The following is a 24700-nucleotide window of genomic DNA, read 5'->3' on the forward strand; positions in this document are numbered from 1 at the left end:
CGCATGGCACTGGGTTTACAGCACATGCGCAGCATCGCAGCCTGCTGATAATCACTCAGTTGCATGAACATCGACTTTGCCGGTACTTATGTAGTATATGGGCTCCCATGTTAAATGCACCCCATTTTTTCATACCCCTACTATCCAACTACGCATGGAGTTGATTTTATATAGTGTGGCGAGCGCAGCAAGCCACCGTGCCCGAAGCGTGGCGAGCGCAGCGAGTCCCGTGAGGGGACGTGGTCTCATAAGAAAAACGGGAGCCCAGATATTACATAAGTACCGCTTTGCCTATAAACATGAATTTAAGCCCTAAGCCAGCAACTATAATAATATAATAATCAGAGTTCCAGGATTCAAAGAGATAGCACTTAGAAATCAACAATCCCATGTCTAGATAAGACATGGAAATAACAACAGCTCAATCTTTTAATCACTGTCATAATACAGTTACTGTTTATGAAAGTAAGATTCTGCCATTAGAAATGGTCTATAACTGAGGTGCTCACACTAGAGACAGAACGTACTGTACTGTATACAGAGAGAGGCAATCAGCAAGCACACATGGGTACACTGTAAGAATAATGCTGGCGGCTTACCTTAGTGAGGTGCAGTTTCCCCCCGGAGCTGCGAGTACAGATCAGTAGGTGTTTGGAGAATAAGAAGCACTGACGCTCTCCTTCTTTCCGCAGGGAAAGTGACCCAAGCCGCCCTCTTGTGACCCTGCTCTTCTCCGACATTGGCACCTGAATCAAGCAGCCTTTAAAAAAGACATTACAAGTAGACCAGTCATTTTCCAGTCATAGGTATCGATCCTATTAGATGCGGATGATCACGGCACCGGGCGCACTTTACGGTGGACAGAATTTGCCTAAAGGCACTCGAACCTCCATAGGGTTGCGAGCAATTTTGGTTGAATTTGGTCTGTGGCCATCGAATGATTTCGGGCCCGCAAGGCAAGGCTGAGAATGGGTGTTTAGCATTGGCATGCCTGTAAAATCGGTGAGCGACCGGCGGGCAGCATTTAGTTGGCTTGCAAAATCTGCAGCTTTGCGAGTTGACCAGAAGGACCACCTAAGCCTCCCGCAGCAGTTGCAAATTTGCACACAGCAGTAGCATCCAAAAACATAGTTGCTGTGTATACTATATCCATCTGTGCATCAGGCCCATTACATGCAAATATATATATATATTTTAAAAAACAAATGGTATTGCCCATAGCAACCAATCTGTACAGTTTTATGTTCTTTTCTAACCTGCACTAGAAAAATAAACCTCATTGGTCGCTATGGGAAACATAACCTTTTCCATACTTGTTTAGTTTCACAGCGCCCGATATATCGGATGCGATATTGGCCGATATATCGATGCGATCCGATGCGATTTTTTACCTGTTCATAACCCCACTATCCATTACGCATGGAGATGATTTTATATAGTGCCCGAATCATGGCGAGCAGACGCGGATTACTGCGCTCACTACACTATATAAAATCAACTTCATGCATAGTGGATAGTGGGGTTATGAACATGTAAAAAAACGCATCGGATCGCATCGATATATATATCGGCCGATATCACATCCGATATATCGGGCGCCGTGAAACTAAACAAGTACCACATTTTCTATGCCAATGTAACATTGCACCAAATAATAGAGTACTCTACATTATAAGAGTAAGACGTTTGCAAAAGTAATTATCTGTAAACTAGACAGGCAACCCCACTTTTATTTGCAGGTAATAACCTATAAGGTTATAGATCACAAAAGGTTTCAAGGTGGAGCATTCATTGGGTAATGTTGAATTTCCAGTTCACTTTTCCACAAAGCAATGAACTAACTGTACATGATGACCTAATGTCAGTCTCAGTGCCCCAGATATCATACCTTGCCGTACGAACGTCTGACTGGTATCCAGCAATATTTCACAGCCCTCAACTATCATCCTTTCAATGGACAAGTTTTTTCGGATATTTTCTGTCTCGCTGACTTCGTCATGCATTATCCTGCAGGAGAGAGACATACACATATTTATATAGTAAAGTTCTTGTCAGTGCTATATTATTTCTCTGCATGCTGCGAGATTGGAATGCGTGGTAATGCCCATATTTTAAGTCTCACCGTGACAATTCTTCCAGTTTGGATTTGGCATATTCTAGGCTGTTGCGTTCTACGTGTTCATGGGGTGTGTGAGCTAGCAGCTCATGCAGAGTAAGGATATAACGTGGGATCTAGAAGTGAAATATTAATCATGAAATAATCCACATTTCTAGTTCTTCATTCTCTCACAGATACTCCTGTCGCTGAGGTACAAAATGTATTCACTATTAAAACATTTTATTTTGAATGCATGTAGTACTTTCATATAGCCACTAGATGTCAGCCTTGTGATAGCCATTTATGCACTTTTTAAATAGCTGTTAGTTTTCATATATAGCCTGAATTACAGATCAGATGTAAATTACTGATGTTGCTATGGGGCAATTTATTAAGGATCGCATTGGACGGAATATTACCTCCCAGGATCGCATTGTAATATGCAATTCTATTGCACGGATGTATCCCTGAAAGGAGACTGTCCCTGCGATGTACTCAGCTAGGCACCGGGGGATCTATGCATGCGTGGTTAGCGCTTACACCCCGCCAATCCCGCTGACCCGGCGGCAGTGGGGTCTGTAGCCCATAGGCTACAATGTGCTACTGCTATCTCAGAATGGCGGTAGCCCAGGGATGCAAAGCTATGTATCCACATCGGGCATTCAGGTGATACTTAATATTTGCGGCTAAGCCCCGAAAACAGGTGTTTTCAGGGATTTAGTCGCAAATATTAAATGATAAATGGGCCCCATATGAGATCAATACATTTTGGACCTTATTCAGGTTGCGTTCGTTGGCCCACGTGTGTTGGCATGGGGCCGATGTTTGCGCTTTGTGCATTTCTACCCATCCTTGCGGGCAGAGCGGCGGACTGACCCATTTGCATATGGGAACATCCATTTGCAGCCAGTACGCGCCTTGCGAATGGTGGGCCAGCGTACCACCATTCGCAAGGCAGGATCCGGTTCACTCGCAAGGATGCAATTTAAAACTAGTTATGCCTCCTATGTGAAATGACTTGGTCATCTGCAAAGTTTATCTAATAATAATAAAGAGCCAAAGTACAAATGTGTGCTGATAATATTAGCTATAATTTAGGAAATATAATATAATATATATATGCAAGTGAACATTACATTTTGTCCAAATATGTGGAAGTATCTGCTTGTTGCATAGCAACATGCTCATGTGCTGTTTTTTATTTCTGCACCTGAATAAACCTTACACCCCTGAGCTAGATACTGTATATGATGACACATTTGTATGTCTAAAAAATGCAGTTTTAGTCTTTGTCTTTAGTCGCAATTGCAGTATCAGGTGCGCAATGGCAGGTGCAGTATCTCCACATTCAACTTAAAGCAAATGCTGCTACAAAGTCCTTTACCGGTGTAAATTCCTGCGTCTGGATGAGCAAGGACGGACTTTGCATTCATAGATACTATAACACTGTTTGGTGCATCACGGCACCAAAACTTGCACCAGCCCTATGGCAAATGCATATTAATATACATCTGAGTATGGCCTCCTATGGGAGCCCTATGGCAGATGCATATTATACATCTGAGTATGGCCTCCTATGGGAGCCCTATGGCAGATGCATACTATACATCTGAGTATGTCCGCCTATGGGAGCCCTATGGCAGGTGCAGATTATACATCTGAGTATGGCCTCCTATGGGAGCCCTATGGCAGATGCATACTATACATCTGAGTATGGCCTTCTATGGGAGCCCTACGGCAGATGCATACTATACATCTGAGTATGTCCTCCTATGGGAGCCCTATGGCAGATGCATACTATACATCTGAGTATGGCCTTCTATGGGAGCCCTACGACAGGTGCAGATTATACATCTGAGTATGGCCTCCTATGGGAGCCCTACGGCAGATGCATATTATACATCTGAGTATGGCCTCCTATGGGAGCCCTACGGCAGGTGCAGATTATACATCTGAGTATGGCCTCCTATGGGAGCCCTATGGCAGGTGCAGATTACCCATTTTAGTATGGCCTCCTATGGGAGCCCTATGGCAGGTGCAGTATCTCCATCTGAGTATATGTGAGCCGCTGCATCCCTGTTAGGGTCCGGGGACTCCCTTGCCACCCCTACCTCCGTTGCCTCAAACCGGAGTTGACGGTCGTGTGCAGAGGGCTAGGCTTCACCAATAATAGCCGCGTTCGTGAGAGCCCGTTAGTCAGGCTCCCACCTCGATGCCACCTGGTCTTACGTAGGGACAACACGGCCGCCAAGGCTAGTGGAGAGCAAGGGTAAAACTGTCTAAACTCACGGAAGGCAAGGAGGCCCCGGATACCCACGGGGTAGCCACGCAAGGAACAAGACAGATCCAAGGGGAATACCAGGCGTAACAATACGTGAAGGTGGAATATAATAATACAAGATACAAGCAACAATGCTGACAAGATGGACTATAATAATACAAGATACAAGCAACAATGCTGACAAGATGGAATATAATAATACAAGATACGAGCAACAATGCTGACAAGATGGAATATAATAATACAAGATACGAGCAACAATGCTGACAAGATGGAATATAATAATACAAGGACTTATCCGAATCACAGCAGGGATCACGGCACGGGGCACTGTAACGAAGCTGCTGGAACCAGGAACACTAAGGCTGCGGGGCACACCAAAGCTATAACCGGCGTCTGTTCCCAGCAGACGCCGGCTATTTATTCAAAAGTGCCGCCCAGGGTCGTGCTGACGTCAGACACGCTGACGCCGCACGCTAGCCGGATGTTCGGGTAGGTCGCCTAGCAACCTCCCGACGCCGGCCGCACGAAGGAGGAAGCTCGGGACGTTGCTAGGCAACGCCCGACGCTTCCCTGCATGAAGATGGCGGCGCCCGCTCCGTACGGCGGCTCTGGCGCTGCCTGCTATGGCGATGCGCTTGGAGTCGCCTGAAGCCTGGAGCGGCGCCTGCCACAGCCCCTTACAGTACCCCCCCCTTGAGGAGAGGTCAACCGACCTCCAGCTCCTGGCTTCGAAGGGTTTTGTCTAAAAAATAACTTTTTCAAGGACGGGGCATGAAGATCTTTATCCACAACCCAGGATCTTTCCTCCGGACCGTAACCTTTCCAGTGGACAAGAAAGAACAAACGACCTCGGGAAATCTTAGAGTCCAGAACACTATCCACTACAAACTCCCTGCGGTCCTGATGAATGACCGGTGCCGGCCTGCGAGTACAAGGCCGACGGGCAGGTTTAAGTAATGAGGCATGGAATGTGGGATTGACCTTCAGGGAACGTGGAATCTGGAGTCGGAAGGCCACCGGATTGATCCTCCTAACGATCTTGTACGGACCAATGAAGCGAGGACCCAACTTCCTAGATGCCTGATGGATATTGATATTCCTGGTGGATAACCACACCCAGTCTCCAACTTTAAAGGAACAAGGTCTCCTGTGACGGTCGGAGAAGCGCCTTGCGGCCGTGGTCGCAGAGAGGAGAGCCCTACGGACCATAGCCCAGGTACCCCTCCTACTGGTCACCCACCTGGGATTACCTGTTCTGGCGGGAACAGGATAAAAAGAATTTGCCCGAGGATGAAAACCATAGTTACAGAAGAAAGGAGACATCTTGGTGGCAGAATGCCAGCCATTATTATAGGCGAATTCTGCAAATGGTAGGTTCTCCACCCAATCCCGTTGGGACTTAGATACATAACACCGCAGGAACTGCTCAAGTGTCTGGTTAACACGTTCCGTCTGCCCATTAGATTGCGGGTGATAAGCAGAAGATGGACTGAGCTTAATCTGTAATGCGGAGCAGACAGACCTCCAAAACTTGGCCACAAATTGAACACCCCTATCCGAAACAATATCTGTAGGAAGGCCATGTAAACGAAAAATGTGACACACAAACAAGGAGGCTAACCTTTCTGCGGAAGGTAACCCCTTCAAGGGGACAAAATGTGCCATTTTACTAAACCTATCTACCACTACCCAGATAGAATCAAAACCTAAAGATTGTGGCAGATCGGTTATGAAGTCCATGGAGATATGTGACCATGGCCTCCTGGGTATTGACAAGGGATTTAACTGCCCTATAGGAGGACAACGAGGAGATTTGTTTCTAGCACAGACGTCACAAGCCGACACCCATTCTTTGACATCACTCTTCATGGTGGGCCACCAGACCGATCGTGATAACAAAGATAAAGTTTTCTCAATACCGGGATGACCTGCCGACTTACAGTGGTGAAACTCTGAAAAAATTTTTCTTCGGAGCTCAGACGGAACAAAAAGTCTACCGTCCGGAACGGCTTTGGGAGCGGATGCCTGTGCCCAAATGACTTGATCAAGAATACTGTGTGCAACGCCAGCAACGATACAGGAGGCAGGAAGGATAGGTTCTAACTGTAAATGAGGGTCTTGAATAGCAGCAAAACTCCTTGAGAGAGCATCAGCAACGACATTCTTGGATCCGGGTCTGTATGTAATAATGAAATTGAATCGAGCAAAAAATAACGTCCACCTCGCCTGCCTGGCATTAACTCTTTTAGCTGATTGAAGATAGGCAAGATTCTTATGGTCAGTAATAATAGTAACTTGGAACCTAGCCCCCTCCAGCCAATGCCGCCACTCCTCCAAGGCTGTCTTTATAGCGAGAAGTTCCCGATTACCGACGTCATAATTACATTCGGCTGTGGAAAACTTTCGGGAGAAAAAAGCACAAGGATGTAAAAAGCCGTCCTGCTTATCCACCTGGGACAGAACAGCTCCAATCCCTACCTCTGAGGCATCCACTTCCACCACAAAGGGCACTTCAGGATTAGGATGCCGCAAGACTCCGGCAGAGGTAAAAGCTGCCTTCAACCTTTTGAAAGCATCAACGGCGATCTCCGGCCAGACCGAAGGATTGGCGCCTTTCTTAGTTAACGCAACTATGGGAGCCACAATATCCGAGAAGAATGGAATAAATCTCCTATAATAGTTGGCAAACCCTAAAAACCTCTGAGTGGATTTGAGGCTTGATGGTTGAACCCAGTCCTTGATGGCCTGAAGCTTTGCTGGATCCATTTGAAACCCTTGAGGAGAAATGATATATCCCAGAAACGAAATGCTCTCCACCTCGAATTCACATTTCTCAAGCTTGGCATATAAGTTGTTCTCCCTAAGCTTTTGGAGAACTGCGCACACATGCGAGCGGTGTTGTTCTAGAGATGACGAGAAAATCAGGATATCATCCAGGTACACTACGACAAAGACTCCCAAGAACTCCCTAAGCACGTCATTAATAAAATCCTGGAACACGGCAGGTGCATTAGCGAGACCAAACGGCATTACCAGATACTCATAATGCCCAGTATGCGTATTAAAGGCCGTCTTCCATTCATCACCCGCTTTTATGCGAATTAAATTGTACGCCCCCCTCAAATCGATTTTAGAAAAAATAGATGCCTTACGTAGCTGATCGAAGAGGACCGAGATCAGAGGAAGAGGATATGAGTTTTTAACAGTGATGGCATTGAGTTGTCTGAAATCGATGCAAGGGCGGAGGGAGCCGTCCTTTTTCCCTACGAAAAAGAACCCTGCCCCGACGGGTGACTTAGAAGGCCTAATGAACCCTTTTTTTAGATTTTCCACAATGTACTCCTCCATCGCCTTCTCCTCGGGAAGAGACAAGGAGTACAATCGCCCCTTGGGTAATTTCGCATCAGGAATGAGATTTATGGCGCAATCATAGGGTCGATGGGGAGGCAAGACATCCGCCTCCTTCTTGGAAAAGACATCATAAAAGGAAACGTATGATTCAGGTAACCCTGGAATAGAAGGAGTCACCATACGGACTGGAAGAACCAGACAATTCGAGATACAGTGCTCCCCCCAACTTAACAGTTCCCCTGACAACCAATCAAAACGTGGGTTGTGCAATTTAAGCCAGGGTAACCCCAACACTATGGGTGTAACAGGACTACGAAAAACAAAAAAAGACAATAGTTCGGAATGGGTAACCCCCACTTGAACCGGTAAAGGGACGGTGCGATGGGTAATGACTCCCCAGGGCAGACGGTTGCCATCAAGGCCGTAAACGGAAATCTCCGGAGACACAGGAATGAGAGAAATTCCCTGCTCCTGAGCTATTTGTGAGTCAATGAAATTACCTGCCGCCCCGCTATCGATGAACGCCTGTCCCTCCCACCTATGTACCCCTGATGAAATACATATGGGAATTAAAAGTGCATTATTGGGAGAAATAAGAGATAGGCCTGACAAGATGTCTCCCTGCATCCTCAGGCCTTGGCATTTCCCGGGCGCTCGGGACAGGAATTTACCAAGTGTCCCCGGACTCCGCAGTACAGACAGAGCCCCTGGGATCGGCGTCTCGCCCTCTCCTGTGGAGACAGGCGAGTCACACCCAACTGCATAGGCTCCCCAAGATCGACTGAAGAATCTTCGGGGACACTGGGCAACGGCGCAAAACCTGCACCTCGTTCGGAACGTCTCTCACGGAGCCGGCGATCCACCCTGATGACCAGCTGCATGAGATCGTCCAAAGAAGTTGGAGAGGGATATTGGACCAAGGAATCTTTAATCTGATCGGACAGCCCAATTCTAAATTGGGAGCGTAGGGCTGGATCATTCCACCCCGAATCATTGGCGTATCGCCTGAATTCAGAGCAATATTCCTCTGCCGCTCTGCGACCCTGTCTAAGGGACCTGAGATGAGCCTCAGCTGCAGCTGCCTTGTCTGGGTCATCATATAGAATCCCCATAGCCTGGAAGAAGGCGTCCACAGAACGAAAGGCCGGGCTGTCTGCCTTCAGACCAAAAGCCTCTTCCTGAGACTCCACCCTAAGGGTGAGATCTTGCAATTGCTGTGTGAGATGGTGGATCTGGTCGGAAAAAACCTGGGCCGAAACCCCCGCATTAGGGTCCATGTTGATAGGAAGACACACAGCCACAATACGGAGCTATGGTTGTGTTATTTCTCTTTTAGGCCGGTTATAATGTTAGGGTCCGGGGACTCCCTTGCCACCCCTACCTCCGTTGCCTCAAACCGGAGTTGACGGTCGTGTGCAGAGGGCTAGGCTTCACCAATAATAGCCGCGTTCGTGAGAGCCCGTTAGTCAGGCTCCCACCTCGATGCCACCTGGTCTTACGTAGGGACAACACGGCCGCCAAGGCTAGTGGAGAGCAAGGGTAAAACTGTCTAAACTCACGGAAGGCAAGGAGGCCCCGGATACCCACGGGGTAGCCACGCAAGGAACAAGACAGATCCAAGGGGAATACCAGGCGTAACAATACGTGAAGGTGGAATATAATAATACAAGATACAAGCAACAATGCTGACAAGATGGACTATAATAATACAAGATACAAGCAACAATGCTGACAAGATGGAATATAATAATACAAGATACGAGCAACAATGCTGACAAGATGGAATATAATAATACAAGATACGAGCAACAATGCTGACAAGATGGAATATAATAATACAAGGACTTATCCGAATCACAGCAGGGATCACGGCACGGGGCACTGTAACGAAGCTGCTGGAACCAGGAACACTAAGGCTGCGGGGCACACCAAAGCTATAACCGGCGTCTGTTCCCAGCAGACGCCGGCTATTTATTCAAAAGTGCCGCCCAGGGTCGTGCTGACGTCAGACACGCTGACGCCGCACGCTAGCCGGATGTTCGGGTAGGTCGCCTAGCAACCTCCCGACGCCGGCCGCACGAAGGAGGAAGCTCGGGACGTTGCTAGGCAACGCCCGACGCTTCCCTGCATGAAGATGGCGGCGCCCGCTCCGTACGGCGGCTCTGGCGCTGCCTGCTATGGCGATGCGCTTGGAGTCGCCTGAAGCCTGGAGCGGCGCCTGCCACAGCCCCTTACAATCCCACTGAAAGTACAATCAGGGTCTGTATTCCGCCACTTTCATATTTGTGCTCGGGCGTCAAATAAGGTGTCGGTTCTTGGTTTTGGATCATTCCTAAATTTTGCATAAAAAACTAAAAATGCATTTTAATGACAGTTTCTGTTGTTTGTATCATAGTGACCTGGAACATAGGGTAGGTAAGGAACGTCTCCAGGGTTCTCTCCTCACAGTCCGGTTTGGCTTCATATTGTTTGAGTAATTTGTCAAAGTCTCGGTTCTGTTTGCAGTGAGCCAGGATCTGCAGACTGTACTGATGGTTCCGCACGAATTCTTGGTAAATGTTTAGCATTGGCAAAAGAATGTCAAATAGATCCGCTGTAGACAGAGAAGAAACAGAGAGACATATGCGTTCAGATACATGGTGGAAGATTAAAGAGTATCAAATCGGGAAAGAGGTGAAGGGCACACCAACACACATGGAAGAAAGCAATGGACAACACTTCCTCACCCAACACCAACGTGGGCCAGCTGGAGATCCGCGCTTTCAGACCCTGATAAAAGATCTGGTGCAAAAACATGATAGTTTCACTGTAGAAAAAAATCGGACAAAAAAAGACATCAGAACAAATATAAAAGTAGAAATATGATACTGTGATTATTACTCAAGCACGTGGTTAACAAAAATAAATATACAATTCTGCAGTCAAACTAATTAGGGGTCAGCTAGTAAAGTGCAGTAAAGTTGAATACCCACTGAGGTATACATGTTATTCCAAACATTACATTTTATAAAAGATCTGAGGGGTGGATTTATTAAGCTTGGTGAAGTGATAAACTGTCTGGTTTTTATCACCAGCCAATCAGCTCCTACCTGTGAAGTTACAGGCTTCATTTGAAAAATGACAGGTAGGAGTTGATTGGCCGGTGATAAAAACCAGACAGTTTATCACTTCACCGAGCTTAATAAATCTACCCCTCAGAGTGGTAAAATTGTGAGATAGTCAATACTAGCCAATCAGCTTTTGCTTTACATCTTACATGCTGTGTTTGCGTATGCATTAAGTAATAGAGGGAAATTTACTAAGATGGGAGTTATATTTCAGATGTGATGTTGCTATGGGAAACCAATCAGATACTATCCATTATCTTTTAGAAGGATCTGAATAAATAAGAAGTAAATTCTACTTGGTTGCCCATAGAAACATCTCATGTGAAATAGAACGCCCATCTAAAGGTGCCTATACACGCTGCGAGAATCGCATTCGTTATTGGCTAGATCGGATCGCATCACACGGCATGCGTTTTGCATGCAATGTGCGAGCGATGCGATCCGCAGGCAGTACAAAAATGATGTGCAGCACATGCTTTTTATACTGTGTGATGTGATGCCCACTATTGCAGCGTGTATGGGGGCCTTTAGTAAATTTCCCCCACAGTATAGTCGCATTATCATTTTCACCTGCAATCCATTCATATGTAGAATGCGGCTGCATTTGGGTATTTGTGCGACTCTGTAATAGGCCTTATAAGCATTTATATTAGTATAACGACTATTTTCAATTACTACTGTAAAACAGGCCATATTTCTTGGGAAAAACTTTCCTATTTCCTCTTACTACTACATCTTCATTATTTATGCCTGTGATTTATCCACCCCTTTAACATCCCATGTCTGATACGCCGAGGAAGGTTGGATGTCTACCTGTTGAGGAAGATGCTGCTAACATCATCATGAGTGATTGGTGGCTTCTTTGAGCTGGCCGCCATGCGCAGAGGCCGCAGGAAGTTGTTGACCAGAATATGCAATTGCTGTACATACTCCGCCTCTGCTTCCAGCATGCTAAACACCACCTGGTTCCTCTTCCGCATGCTGTCAGCGTGCGGAGACCTTGAGTAATCCTGGATTATGCTCTTCCACTTCCGCCGGCACAGCCAGCCACGTAAGAAACTCTGCACCTGAGGACGGTACACAGTAACGATAAAGATTATGTGATCATTTGGCACAATACATGGTCAGTAATAGGCAGCAGTAGATATTGTTACCTTCTTAATTTTCTTGATGTCAGTGTCTTCAGTTGAAGCTGAGCTCGGTGTGGACTGAATCCGCTCATTATCCTTCAGTAATGACGCAATCTAGGAAAAGCAGCAAGGCATGAATCCACGACAGAAGACTCTCTTGCGTTATTGTCAAATATCACAATAGAACATGTCAAATATATATATCTATATACAGTACTTTGCTCAAGACAATCCTTTACTCTTCTCTACTTAAGTTATTGGGAAAAGCAAGGACAAACCTTAAGAACACTTTTCTTTGTGCAATTCTACAAGTAAAGCGATTCAACAATAACAATAATGTAAACAAAAGAAGCCAACAACTACAGCCTCAGTCACACACACAGAAAATGTATGGTAGGCGCTTCATGTCTGTTCCTAGTGACCAGCAGTGAGCAACAACCGGCCCTCGGACCTACATGAGCCCAGTAAGCTCACTCCCAAAAGTTTTTGAAGAATATGGCATCTGCTCGGACTGGTACTGCATAAGTCTGAGCTTCATCTGCTCCCCTTGTACTTAATCTCATAACTGCATGATGTGACCACACACCGCAGGGGATGGGAGAGAGAGTGCAGGTCAGAGGAGAGAGTGCAGCCTTTGAGGGAAAGGCCATGATTCCACTATGTTGACTGACAGACTAGGTAAGTGCACTATTTTGGGCAGTATGTTATTAGTGGTAATTAGTTGTTGACTACAGGTAGTTTTGAATAAATATTATTATTATTTAGTTGCAGTAGGTGGTCATTGGTAATCATTGTGAGTGTTGGGAGGGGAAGACTGAACAGGTGTTTGGAGTACATGTGGTATTTGGGGACATGTGTCGCATTGTTGGGGTTAATGGGAGGTCTGAGTGGCTTGTGGCCATATGAAGGTATTTGCAGGTCTGTGGGTATATGGTCTGATGGATATCGGAGGGTATGACTTTATACAAAGGTAATTTAGAGGCTTTTTTTGCCTTTAAGAAAATAAATATAAATTTTTAATTTGCTTTACATTGTGTGGAGAGCTATAGACAGCAGTACAGTAAGACACAAGAATAGGATTATTTGTGTATAACTCTACTATTAATGTGATTGAAGGTAAAAGTGGCAAATCTGTGGTCCACACTCTACATATATTTAGGTGTAACAGCACATACACAGATATATGCACTATTCTGATCTGCAGAACAATATGACTGTTTATTCACATGGCGTTACACAATACTGTAGCGTGATAAATGAAGTAAAGCTTAGTACATGAAGTTCAATAGTACAAGTCAAATACAGAGCAAGAAAAGGCAAAATGTAGAACTGTCATAAAGCATAAATGCAGTAATAATGTAAGATATTAAGCACAATGCATAGGATGTAATAAAAAGGTACAAAACAAAAAAAGCATATTACAGAATGTGCTAAATCTTTGGGCCTGCTCTTGATTTGGGAAGGATGACAGCCCTAATTAGGTGGTACACTGGTAGGTTTTGATAAACAACTAGGTTTTTAGAAGTATTTCAAATTGTGGAGACCGTGAAGCGTATAAATGGTAATGTATGTCACATGTGGAGGTAGATGAAAAAAGTCTTGCAGGTGGGAGTGAGACATGGTTATTAGTGAGATGCACTGGTCACTATCAGAGTGAACAGAGCAGATGGAGTCAGTTATCAGGAACAGGGAGTGGCTGAGGACTTTATAGGTAAGGGGGAGGAGACTGACTTATTCTTCACAGTGAATGGGGTGCCAGTGTAGGGTTTAGCAGGGTGGGCAAGCAGAAGTGAAGTATCTCAGGGGCACAATCAATCTCAACCTGGCATTAAGCTGGAAAAGAGAAGGATTAGAGAGAGGAGTACAGGAGAAGGTTACAGTAGTCAGGACGGGAGACAATGAGAGTTTTAGTTAACCCTTTGAGTGCCAAGGGAATTTGTAGAAATAGGTGTGAAAATAGCCAAGCAAACATTTTCATTCATCATAATGACCTGTAATGTTTACCTTATATAGGAAACATAATCGTCTTTTACACAACATTTTTTATTTATTTGAATTTATATAACAAATAAGAGCGACGCTGGCATTTGTAGTGGATATTTTGTGCATCTCTCACAAAGCTGTTGGCACTCAAAGGGTTAAGAAACGGTAAAAATAATGACATCCTGATGGCGTTTTATAGTAGGAAGCTCTGAGAGATTGGAAAATGTGAGGGAAAGGGCAGGGCAGTAGAAATATTAAAAAGATGAGAGTAAGGTTTTGTGCATGGGGACACAGATGTGGACAGGTTGGAGACTAGAATCAGGGATGGACTATAGGCCTTATTTTAAACATGCCCAGCTTTAACTTTACGAATAAGTCAGCATAAAGCAGTAAAATATGAAGAAGAGACTGTAATAAAAACATTACATTATCGCTGTTATGACCTATAGGTATTTTAAGGTGTATTTCTCCTTGTACTTTACCCCACCTCTTTTAAAACTGACTATTAAGGATGACAATATAAACAGAACACAAGTAGAATGTTTTAGACTTAAGGGCAGCATCTGATTGGCTGGAAAGAGCTGCACGGTTCTCTGGGATGCAATAGGTTAATATTTTGTTAAGGAGAAATTTCTTATGAAAAGCACAAACTCTTATGTAAATATTTCATAAATATTCAAAGTTTTAGCTTTTTTTTATTAAACAATTCTCATTAACACATCAAAGTGTTAGCAGCTGTGACACAGACATCACATCCCATTGGCACCGTGTCCTCCTCCTATTTATCCCAGCACAAAGGCCCTTATTCTAATTCGGACGGTACGGCCCGCGTGCGGCCGTACCGCCGATGTTTTTCTTCTGCACATGCGCAGAGGTCAATCTGCGCATGTGCAGCCCCCTTCGCCGCAGACGTATTTCGTCCGCCGCAAAGGGGGCGTATAGGGGCGTGAGAGGCTTCATGCCCTCATTTCCCTATGTGTACGCCCCGCGTTTCATGGGCGTTCCCATGCAAACGCGGGGCGTATGCATGGTAATGAGGGCATGACGCAACTCATGGGGGCGGAAAGCTGACGTCGCCGGATGTCAGCTTTCAGCCCCCATACAAGCTACCACACGGACGATTGTCCGTGTGGTCTCAGCTTGCGGGAGCTGCCGGGGCGTGCGGACCTGCCTTCGATGGTCGACGACCATCGAATGCAGGGGGCAGCTCCCACCATGGTGGAGGCGTACGCCTCCACCATTTTTATGCGGATCGCCAGCCGTCCGTGTACGGACGGCCGTGGCGATCCGTAGGGTGGGCGGGGATTGGTTTGTGCGGCCGGAGCCCCGTGTGCGGCTCTGGCCGCACCAACCAGAATAAGGGCCAAAGAGAGCACTACACGAAATGTATACAGCAATCGCTGTAATAACACTAGACACAAAAGCGACTTAACTGCACATAAACTGTACGCAGCATAAATTACACGCAGACAGACAGCTTAACTTCAATAAGGGAAGCAGTCAGCTGGGATGCAATGAGTCTGCTTCAGAAGAACATGTAGGGAACATTACAGGGAAAGGTGGAAGTAACAGCATGGCAGCGAATCACACATGTGCATACATTCTCTGTATATTCTGCTAGATTGTCTGGTTGGGTACTAAGTGTGCCTGTTTTCACCAATGTCCCACCATAGAATTTCTTGCTTTGGATGAAAACAGGACACAGCTTTTCCTGGTGGCTGACACTAATCAGACATGCAGGTTCCCTGCCAATCGTAACTTGTTGGATATATTTCTTGTTATAATAATACTAGTGCCCTGTATCTGTATAGTGTAGCAGAAGACATATTCATGTGTGCTGTATGATAGAACACAGGAAACTAGAAAGTGACAGCTGAAGGCATATTGCTGTAGGTGCGTACACACCGGAGGATAATTGTTACTATTTTGCAGATTCCAATGGGTATACATGTCGTACAGCATGTACCCAGCTTATGTAGCAGATTATAAAATGTATTCTATGATCGAAGCTTCTTTTTCGCTGCCCGCCGCCTCCGCCACAACCCCGCCACCTCCGCCACAACCCCGCTGCCTCGCTGACTGCCCTTTCCCCCTCCCTCCGGCTTACCTTCCTGCAGGTCCTCCTGGACCCCGGAAGGTAAACCCCACCCCCCTAGCAAGGCAGCCAGACATACTTCCGGCTGCAGGGGGGGGAGGAGAGGTGCCAGGACAGCCACGCTGACCTGTCCCGGCTGCAGGGGAGCAGTAGTCGGCTGGGAGGTGACGCACACCATAGTACAGGTATCGCAGGGGGCCTCCGTGACCGCACCGCGATGCCAGCCGCATATGTATAGTGAGATTTGGTCCATAATCTCTTTTTTTCTCTTTTTTCTCTCTTTGTTTGCGATGACTGGTGCCCAGTGGAAAAAACATTAGTTAAATCTAAACAAAGCAAAAATGAGCAGGTATCTGTGCATCTGTGTAAACCCAAGCTGCACTGCAGGTGGGGTAGATGTAACGTGCTAATAGGTTTAGGTTTGAGAGGGGTGTGTCCAAACTCATCCAGGTTGAGTTTACCATATCCAAACTGTCTGGGACCATAAGTATTTTGGATATCGGATTTTTCCAGATTTTGGAATATTTGCATACTGTACCATCTAATTAGTAGAAGGGTCTCACCTCAGATTTTAGACGCTCAACCTCTACCTCTCCATCCTCTATCTGTTGTCTCAGCTGCTTTGCAACCTTCTTCTCCGTTTCCACAATCTGCAGTAAATGCAGGTACTTCTGCATAAGGGCCTCATGCTCGGTCACCAAAGTCTTGTAGCTGAAACAGTAAAAATAAAAGGTTTGGATAAGAGCGTGAAACAACATAGCGACTACAATGTAAGTACTTGGCACAGAAGAAGCAAATGAAGAAGAAAATTACAAGCATTCCAATGTACAGTAAAAGTCTGCTGACAGGTTATTATGGCACTTTTCCAGACAGCTTTTCCCAGTTGTACAGATGTATCCTCATACATCTAGCTTCAATCCGCCATGCAGTGGCAGACGCCTGGCGTGAGTGAACTGACAGGTCCCGTGCAACTCCATTAGCATTGGCCATCTTGTTTTGGGTGAAAATGCACCTTATTCACATTGCTATCACTGATGCTGATTAAAATGATATGTGACATGCCTATATTCTGTGTGGGACCGTGCCTGTATCAGCATATGAACTGGAACATTACAGTGTTTTCTAGGAAACACTGGAGAGTAGCATTTCCTATGCAGATACATCGGCAGTCGCACACAGAAGGGCTATATAACACGCAAGGAGGCTAGACGCATGTGGAAACATCTGCACTGCTGCTTACAGCTACTATGACAATACCAACCCTCTGAAACCTCTTTACTACATTCAAGTCGTAAGGGCTAGGCAGTTAGCATTATCCATACATTAAAGAGATTTGGGTACTCTTTACCTAGAACGGCGCCCAACGCGGGCATCGCATGTACATCGCATGTCATTATAATGGCATGCGATGCGACCGATGCGATGCCCGCGATTTTACATAGACATGCATGTTAAAATGTAAATCGCGTCGGTCGCATCGCATGAGGCCAAAAAAATCGCATACGATGCGACCGACGTGATTACCGCGATTTTACATAGGGAACAATGTTAAATGGCCCAATTGACCCGATTTTACATAGGGAACAATGTTAAATGGCCCACAGACCACAAATAGCCACCCTGAAGTGTGAAATGGCCCCCCCAATTGTTAACGCCACCCCACGATCAACATCAACCCGAAGCGTGGCGAGGGGCGGCGGTACGCGTCCTCCGACCTTTTCATACCCCCACTATCCACTTTGGCGTGGAGTTGAGAATAGAAAGTGTGGCGAGCGCAGCGAGCCACCGAGCCCGAAGCGTGGCGAGCGCAGCGAGCCCCGCGAGGGGAGGCGGATACGTGTGAAGCCCGCGAGGGGACGCGGATACCTGTGAAGGTATCCGCATCCCCTCGCGGGGCTCGCTGCGCTCGCCACGCTTCGGGCTCGGTCGCTCTCTGCGCTCGCCACACTTTCTATTCTCAACTCCACGCCGACGTGGATAGTGGGTGTATGAAAAGGTCGGAGGACGCGTACTGCCGCCCCTTGCGGGCTCGCTGCGCTCGCCACGCTTCGGGTTGACGTTGATTGTGGGGTGGCGTTAACAATTGGGGGGGTCATTTCACACTTCAGGGTGGCTATTTGGGGTCTGTGGGCCATTTCACATTGTTACCTATGTAAAATCGGGTCAATTGGGCCATTTAACATTGTTTCCTATGTAAAATCACGGTAATCACGTTGGTCGCATCGCATGCGATTTTTTGGTCGCATGCGATGCGACCGACGCGATTTTTTACCTTGCGATGCCTAAGATCAAAATCTTGGGCGCCGTTCTAGGTAAAGAGTACCGAGATTTGTTCTGGGCAAAACCATGTGCACTGCAGGTGGGGCAGATGTAACATGTGCAGAGAGCGTAAAATTTGGGTTGGATGTGTTGAAACTGAAATCTAAATTGAAGTGTAAAAATGATGCAGCCAGTATTTACCCTGCACAGAAACAAATTAACTCACACAAATCTAACTCTCTCTATACATGTAACATCTGCCCATCTGCAGTTCACATGGTTTTGCCCATTTTGAGAACAAATTTGTACTGCGATCAGATCTGAATAAGGGCCTCTTAAGCGGTCTCAGGAATGTGATGAAATGCAATAAGATCACATGGATCTCCCCCCCCCCCCCCACCACCCCTTCTCAAGAATTAGAGTTCGAAAGTTTCAATTATACTGCTAACATCTCCCTATTGTTTCCAGTCTTTTGTCTTATGTTTTGTCTTGTATCGTGTTGTGCAGTTAACAAGAATACTTGAGACTTGAGAGGAGCATATCTCCATCCTCACTGGATGTGTTTTATGACATGGCTCATACCACAAGAAGTGAAGGATACCTGAGAAGAAAACGAAGATTAGCGGAGTATATCTAAAAAAAAAATTAGAAAATAATAATTGGGTAACGGAGATAGCAGATTAATCTTAGAACTTCTCGCTTCAGGCTATCCTTCGCTAACCTTTGATTAAGTCTATAATATACAGGTATACCTGATATTACATTGGTGGTACCCTCACTGAAGGCTTGATACATACCCAGATTAGTATAAGTATTAAAGTTGTTTAAGTCCAGGTATTTACAGTAGACAATCAATGTGCATGTTTTTGTTTGTTGATTTACAAAATTCTTTAATAAAAAGATTATTAAAAAAAAAAAAAAAAAAAATCACATGGATCTTTAATGATACTGTAGGTGAAATTTAATAGGATGAGAGATCCAGAAATAGATTTGGTAAGAAATATCCATATTTTTTTAAAAGCGGCAACCATACACTGCAAAATCAAACTGGTTTTGCAGTGTAAATGATTGCCGCTTTAAAAAATAAATGGAGATTTCGTACCAAATCTATCACTTTCTGAATCTCTCATCCTATTAAATTTCCCCCATTATGTTATGTGAAAAAATTGCACTTTCAGATTTTGGGATGAAAACAATAACAATGTACATAAGATTTGTTTATTTTTTTTAGTTGACCAAGAAGAGATAAAACTTTACTTTGAGCCCTATCTCTGGAATAATCCTCAAACAATTTGAACATTAGAGGAGACAGCACCATATTTTTAATGGGGCACTATATAGACAGACCAATAGCCAATCAAGCAGCCAAACCATAACCTCTAAGTGCCTAACCCGAGCCATAATTCCTAACCTTAATATGAATGAAAAACCATGTGTTGAACTTTTGAACCTATCAACCATTTTACCCTCTCAACCAAAGTCCATGACAACCATTACCCATTGAACTTTCAATAGTGTTGGCCATTTGGTGCCAACTTATCGATGGTCCCTCTATTTACTGTCTATCTCAAATCCATTTACCCTCCAAGCAGCCTGTAGGATAGGTGGAGTCCCATATGCACTGACTCTCGGGCTGGGAGTGTATTTCGCGGTGAAATGATCACTATGTGGCATACTACCAGTGAATCAGTGACTATGAGCAGCCAGCCGCACACAAGATTTCAACTATACTACTGTAATGGCCTATACTGATGGAGCAGCTTCCCCAGGGTTGCGTGGAGCATAGGGGAAAGTGGCAGGGATAGCAATGGCGGATCAGGGGCAGGCGTTGCTGGAGGAGAAGCCACTGTACTATTCTTATCAAAATAGTGTTGGAGGAAAGGTCACAAATACAACATCTACAATACACTAGCCTGGCGTACTACCCATAGCTGCAGGGAAAGGGGTGGCAGACCTGCATTAGCCACAAGCTCTGCCTGAACTAGAGTCACCAGCTTGCCCCACCAGCCTGGATACAAGGGTCACATACTTCTACTGGGAGGTGCAGTAGGAAGCTGGGCGTGGGGGAGAGGACCGGACAACGTGTCCAGCAAAAGAAGCCCCTTCTGATCACTGCAGTGTGACTAAGGTAAGTGAAAGGTGAAGAGGGAGGCTTTGGGGAGGGGAAGCAGGAGAAGGCTACAATTCAAGCCCGGAATCCCAGGATTATAAAAATGGCGCACGGTTGTCTTCCTGGCCCACGAGTTTACAAACTCTCCAGAAATATATTTAAATTCAGGTCTTATTGTAAACTATTATGTTTCCACTGGTTCCCCTTCCCATGACACCGTTCACCCGAGCCTAGAAGACACCTACTAATGGATATTCCATACTGTGAAATATTGGCCTCATTCAACCACCAGAAAATTAGAAAAGTTTAGCCTTCTGCTAGCCACGATTTAGAAACAGCCACAAAAATGAACACATTGAAAAATAAATAAATTCAAAAGTATTGGAAGATACCAGGGTATAAGAATAAGAACTTGCAAGTCACACACACAGTACATTCAGTCAAGACCGGTGGACCTGTAATACAAAGCTGGTGACATGTGTTTCTGGATGGAGGAATGAATTTCAAAAATAGGAGCGGCAACTCAGGATGTGCCTGAAGCAGTTATAATTCCTTTATACATGAGTGAGCCAAGAATTCATCCCATTCACTGTCAGCTATGAAATCTACCCATATTGCAACAGGTCACCTACTAGAAAAGTCTTAACTCTTTAAGTACTATTAGTGTTTGCTGATATATTTTAATGGGAGCATATGCTCTTTATTATAAGTTAATTAATATATCGCTTCCTGTAAATTATCAGGATATATCAAGTCAAGAGGCATTCATTAATATATAACTATACAAATGGAATAGATGACATTAGACATCAGCATTATACAGATATTATTTAACGGAATAATAATATAATGTAATATACAGTGATTCTGATATATTAGAATCACCCATGCATTTTATAGAAATAATTCGTCATCAGCTGACTGCATGCTGGGATTTGTTGTTCAATGACAGCTTGTGAACTTGTACTTTTAAACATTGGACAAATGTTGGACAATTATTTAGAAGGGGCAAAAGAAAACCGAAAGTATTTAGAGGTGGACAACTATAAAAGATAAATAAGGAGGTTGGATTAGAAACAATGATCAGATTTTACCTATTTACATTGGGACAAAAAATATTAGAGAATTGACCTAATTGGCATTTATAAACATCCTCGTACACAGGCTTGTCTAACGAGCTATTTATACCTAGGAATGTGCAAGTGATAAGGCAGCATCTGTTTTGGCGGGAAGATAAAGGTTCTCACCAGAAGCATCTTCCCGTTAAGGGTCATCAGCCTATCAAATTCTAATCCAAGGGAGGCAGGGATGTCCTATTCATTGGCATGTATTCAATGCGGCCGGCGAGGGGGTTTTTATGGTACGGGCGTCTTGTTTTTGCCGAGAAACAAGCCATCCTCGCCGTTTAACCCCCTCGCCGGCTGCTCGCCCTATTCTACATTCTGGGGGAATCCTTGCCATCAGAGGATGGCAAGGATACCCCCGAATGGCTGCATATAGCCACGAGCCTCGCCATTTTGGGCGGCTGCACACGCCGTTTCCACCTCACTTTTTAGAAATAGCGAGGTGGAAACGGCGAGTGCAGGGGGTCAGGTGAATGCTGAGGGCGGGCTACGGCAAGCAATAGGAACTGCTTGCTGTTATGGCTTGCTTGATCAGCATTGAATATACCCCATTAAGTGGATTGAAAAATGGATTGATTGCCTTTCTAACAAGGGGTTATTGACCTAAGAAATGTATCTTATCCAGGAGATGAATCTGATTGCCATATGAAGGGGTCAGGCAGAATTAATACATTCACATCTACCTTTCTTTAATTGTGTTTTTGGGTTTTAAATCATGTTTCCCCACTGTATGAGACTGCAGAACTTGCGGTGCCCCATATTTATTTACAGTTTCTTATATAGCGCAGCAGATTCCGTTGCGCTTTACAATTGTAGACAGTGATAAAACAAACTGAGTAGACTTGGAGGTTAGAGAGCCCTGCTGCAAGCTTACAATCTATAGGGATATAGGAGGGAAACACAAGGACAGGCACCAGTAATAGCATAGCGGTCCCACCAAGTTGCAAGGCCAGAAGGAAAGTTATATAATACATAAGTGCCTCAGAGGGTTATACGTGTGAAACTTAAATCATGGTTGCCTACCTGACCCTCTCCTTCAGGGAGAAAATGCTCTGTTCCTGGACTTCCCTGGTATGATTACCATCACCTGTGGTGAAACACCTTTCTTATCAATTACCTACAGTAGCTCCCCACAGATGATGACATTACCAGGGAAGTCCAAGAATAGAGCATTTTCTCCCTTAAGGAGAGGGTCAGATAGGCAACCCTGACTTAAATATGATAGGCTTGCCTGAAGAGGTGAGCTTTGAGGGAATGCTTGAAAGTTTGGAGGCTAGTGGAGAGTCTTATTGTGAATAAGCAGTATTATATTAATCAAATAATAATGCACATAGCCTAGGTCACAGTATCACATGATGTCAAAGCTTGGTTAGAGATAAATTATTATCCAATCAGCTTCTGTCAACACAGCCTGTAAATTGAAGCTGGAACTTTTTCTCTCTTCAGACTTTTATAAAGCTCCACCTTTGTCACATTATGAAAGCAGGACAGTTACAGACAGTAGGCACAGTGGAGACAAAACCACCTTCTAATGGACAACATAACATGATGTGTAGCATGCAGAGCCACAACAGGGTTCAAATGATGTTGCCAGCAGGATGCGGTTCTCACATGCGATTTAAACTTTTTAGTTCAAATCGCATTGTGTCTAGTTCAAATCCCACTGTGTTTATCAAACTAGGCAGGTGTATTTGTACTACAGATGTAGCCATGCTCATCTTTCCTGTTGGCCAGCCATCCTGGTTTTATTGCTAAAGCATGTAATTACACTGCTTCGTGGCTAGATGGCGATTGCTCCAATAATGAAAACTACAGTACAGGGCCGTGTATGGATATCTGAAGCGCCATTGCCATTTAACCTCTGCCTTTGCTTCCACTTTACCTGTGTACAATATACAGAGCTTACTGTAGCTCTATAAGGGTGGGCTCCCTTGTGGCCGATAGCCTCGGCCTGCCACCATGTTGTACAGTAATTGTGCTAGTTCAAATCGAACCCTGTGTAGGGAATCCCTTGCCATATGTACTTTACATATTTAAACTACATATAGTACTCTAGTGCAAATCTTATGTAGTTCCAATCTTATGAAATATAGTTTATACAGTGTATAAAGTGGCCGATACAGACCCATTCCTTTGGGCCCTGATGTTCGAGGGTTTACACATGCCTGATTATGCGCATATGCAAACCCTGGGACCAAACAGGTTAGGTCGAGTTTCACACTCGCCAAACCATTCGCTATGGGAGGGCTGGGGGCGGGCTGGGAGCACCCAGCGTTTATTTGCCACGCCCATTAAAATGCTGTGTGTTCCCCTAGAGCGGGCCCACCCCAAATTTAGCGGCCAGAGTAAAAGTCACTCTAGACTGACTTATTACCGAAGGGGAGAAGAAACCTTCAATGGTGTGCGACCATCAAATGATGGTTTCTCTCCGTTCATATTGCATAGCACACATTGTATAGCTCAAATCCCACCCAGCACACATCTCACCGTGTATGGGCACCATTAGACTCTGCTATCCAGAAGCAAGGGCCATAGGGAGGCGGGAGTGCCACTCACAGAGCCCTTGCCCTCTGTACAGCACAGTTGTACACTCCTAGTTACGCCTTAGGGGCCCATTAATTACTGATCGCATATACAATGTGATCTGGGCAGGATCTTACCGCACAGGATCGCATTGTAATATGTGATCCTAACGGCCGAATGTAGGTCTCTGCAAGCACAGGGACAGGGGTCCCGTAAGGAGCACGACCCTAAGATCTGCTTCCCCAGGAGCTGGGGGTCTGCTAATGTGCAGTTAGTGCTGACCTTCGGCTGGCCCGCGCTGATCTGCCAGCAGTGCGGTAAGTAGCCCATGGAATTACTGCCGCCATCTCAGAATGGCGGAAGCTGCAGGAGCTGATGCAATGCAGCCTGATATTGGTATATCGGGCAGCATCCCCCTATCAGAGATTCCTGCTGCGGTCCCTCCGTGATACATGTCACTCTGGCTACTATTATTTTTGGCTCTCTACTCTGGGATCACTGACATCTGCACTGAAACCAACAAGGAAAACCTTTTATCAATAGGGTTCAGCAATCCAGGATTCCTAGAGGACCACTGTGTCCTATGCAAGATCCAAGACCACTGTGTCCTATGCAAGATCCAAGACCACTGTGTCC

General features: G+C 45.3%; 1 protein-coding gene across 1 annotated transcript in view; it reads right to left on the reverse strand.

Moving 5' to 3' along the window:
• Window positions 1-24700, reverse strand: part of RASGRF1 (Ras protein specific guanine nucleotide releasing factor 1) — a 64352-nt gene that overhangs the window by 26357 nt on the left and 13295 nt on the right. Inside the window, exons 3-10 of the mRNA XM_083184461.1 lie at window positions 16612-16759; window positions 11995-12084; window positions 11654-11907; window positions 10460-10539; window positions 10133-10326; window positions 2123-2232; window positions 1889-2007; window positions 600-760 (exon numbers count right to left, since the gene is read on the reverse strand). Coding sequence (XP_083040587.1) covers window positions 600-760; window positions 1889-2007; window positions 2123-2232; window positions 10133-10326; window positions 10460-10539; window positions 11654-11907; window positions 11995-12084; window positions 16612-16759 — 1156 coding nt within the window. The remainder of the gene's footprint in view (window positions 1-599; window positions 761-1888; window positions 2008-2122; window positions 2233-10132; window positions 10327-10459; window positions 10540-11653; window positions 11908-11994; window positions 12085-16611; window positions 16760-24700) is intronic.

This window comes from Crinia signifera, chromosome 4 (assembly GCF_055691185.1).
Source record: "Crinia signifera chromosome 4, ASM5569118v1, whole genome shotgun sequence".
NCBI classification, from domain to species: Eukaryota; Metazoa; Chordata; class Amphibia; order Anura; family Myobatrachidae; genus Crinia; species Crinia signifera.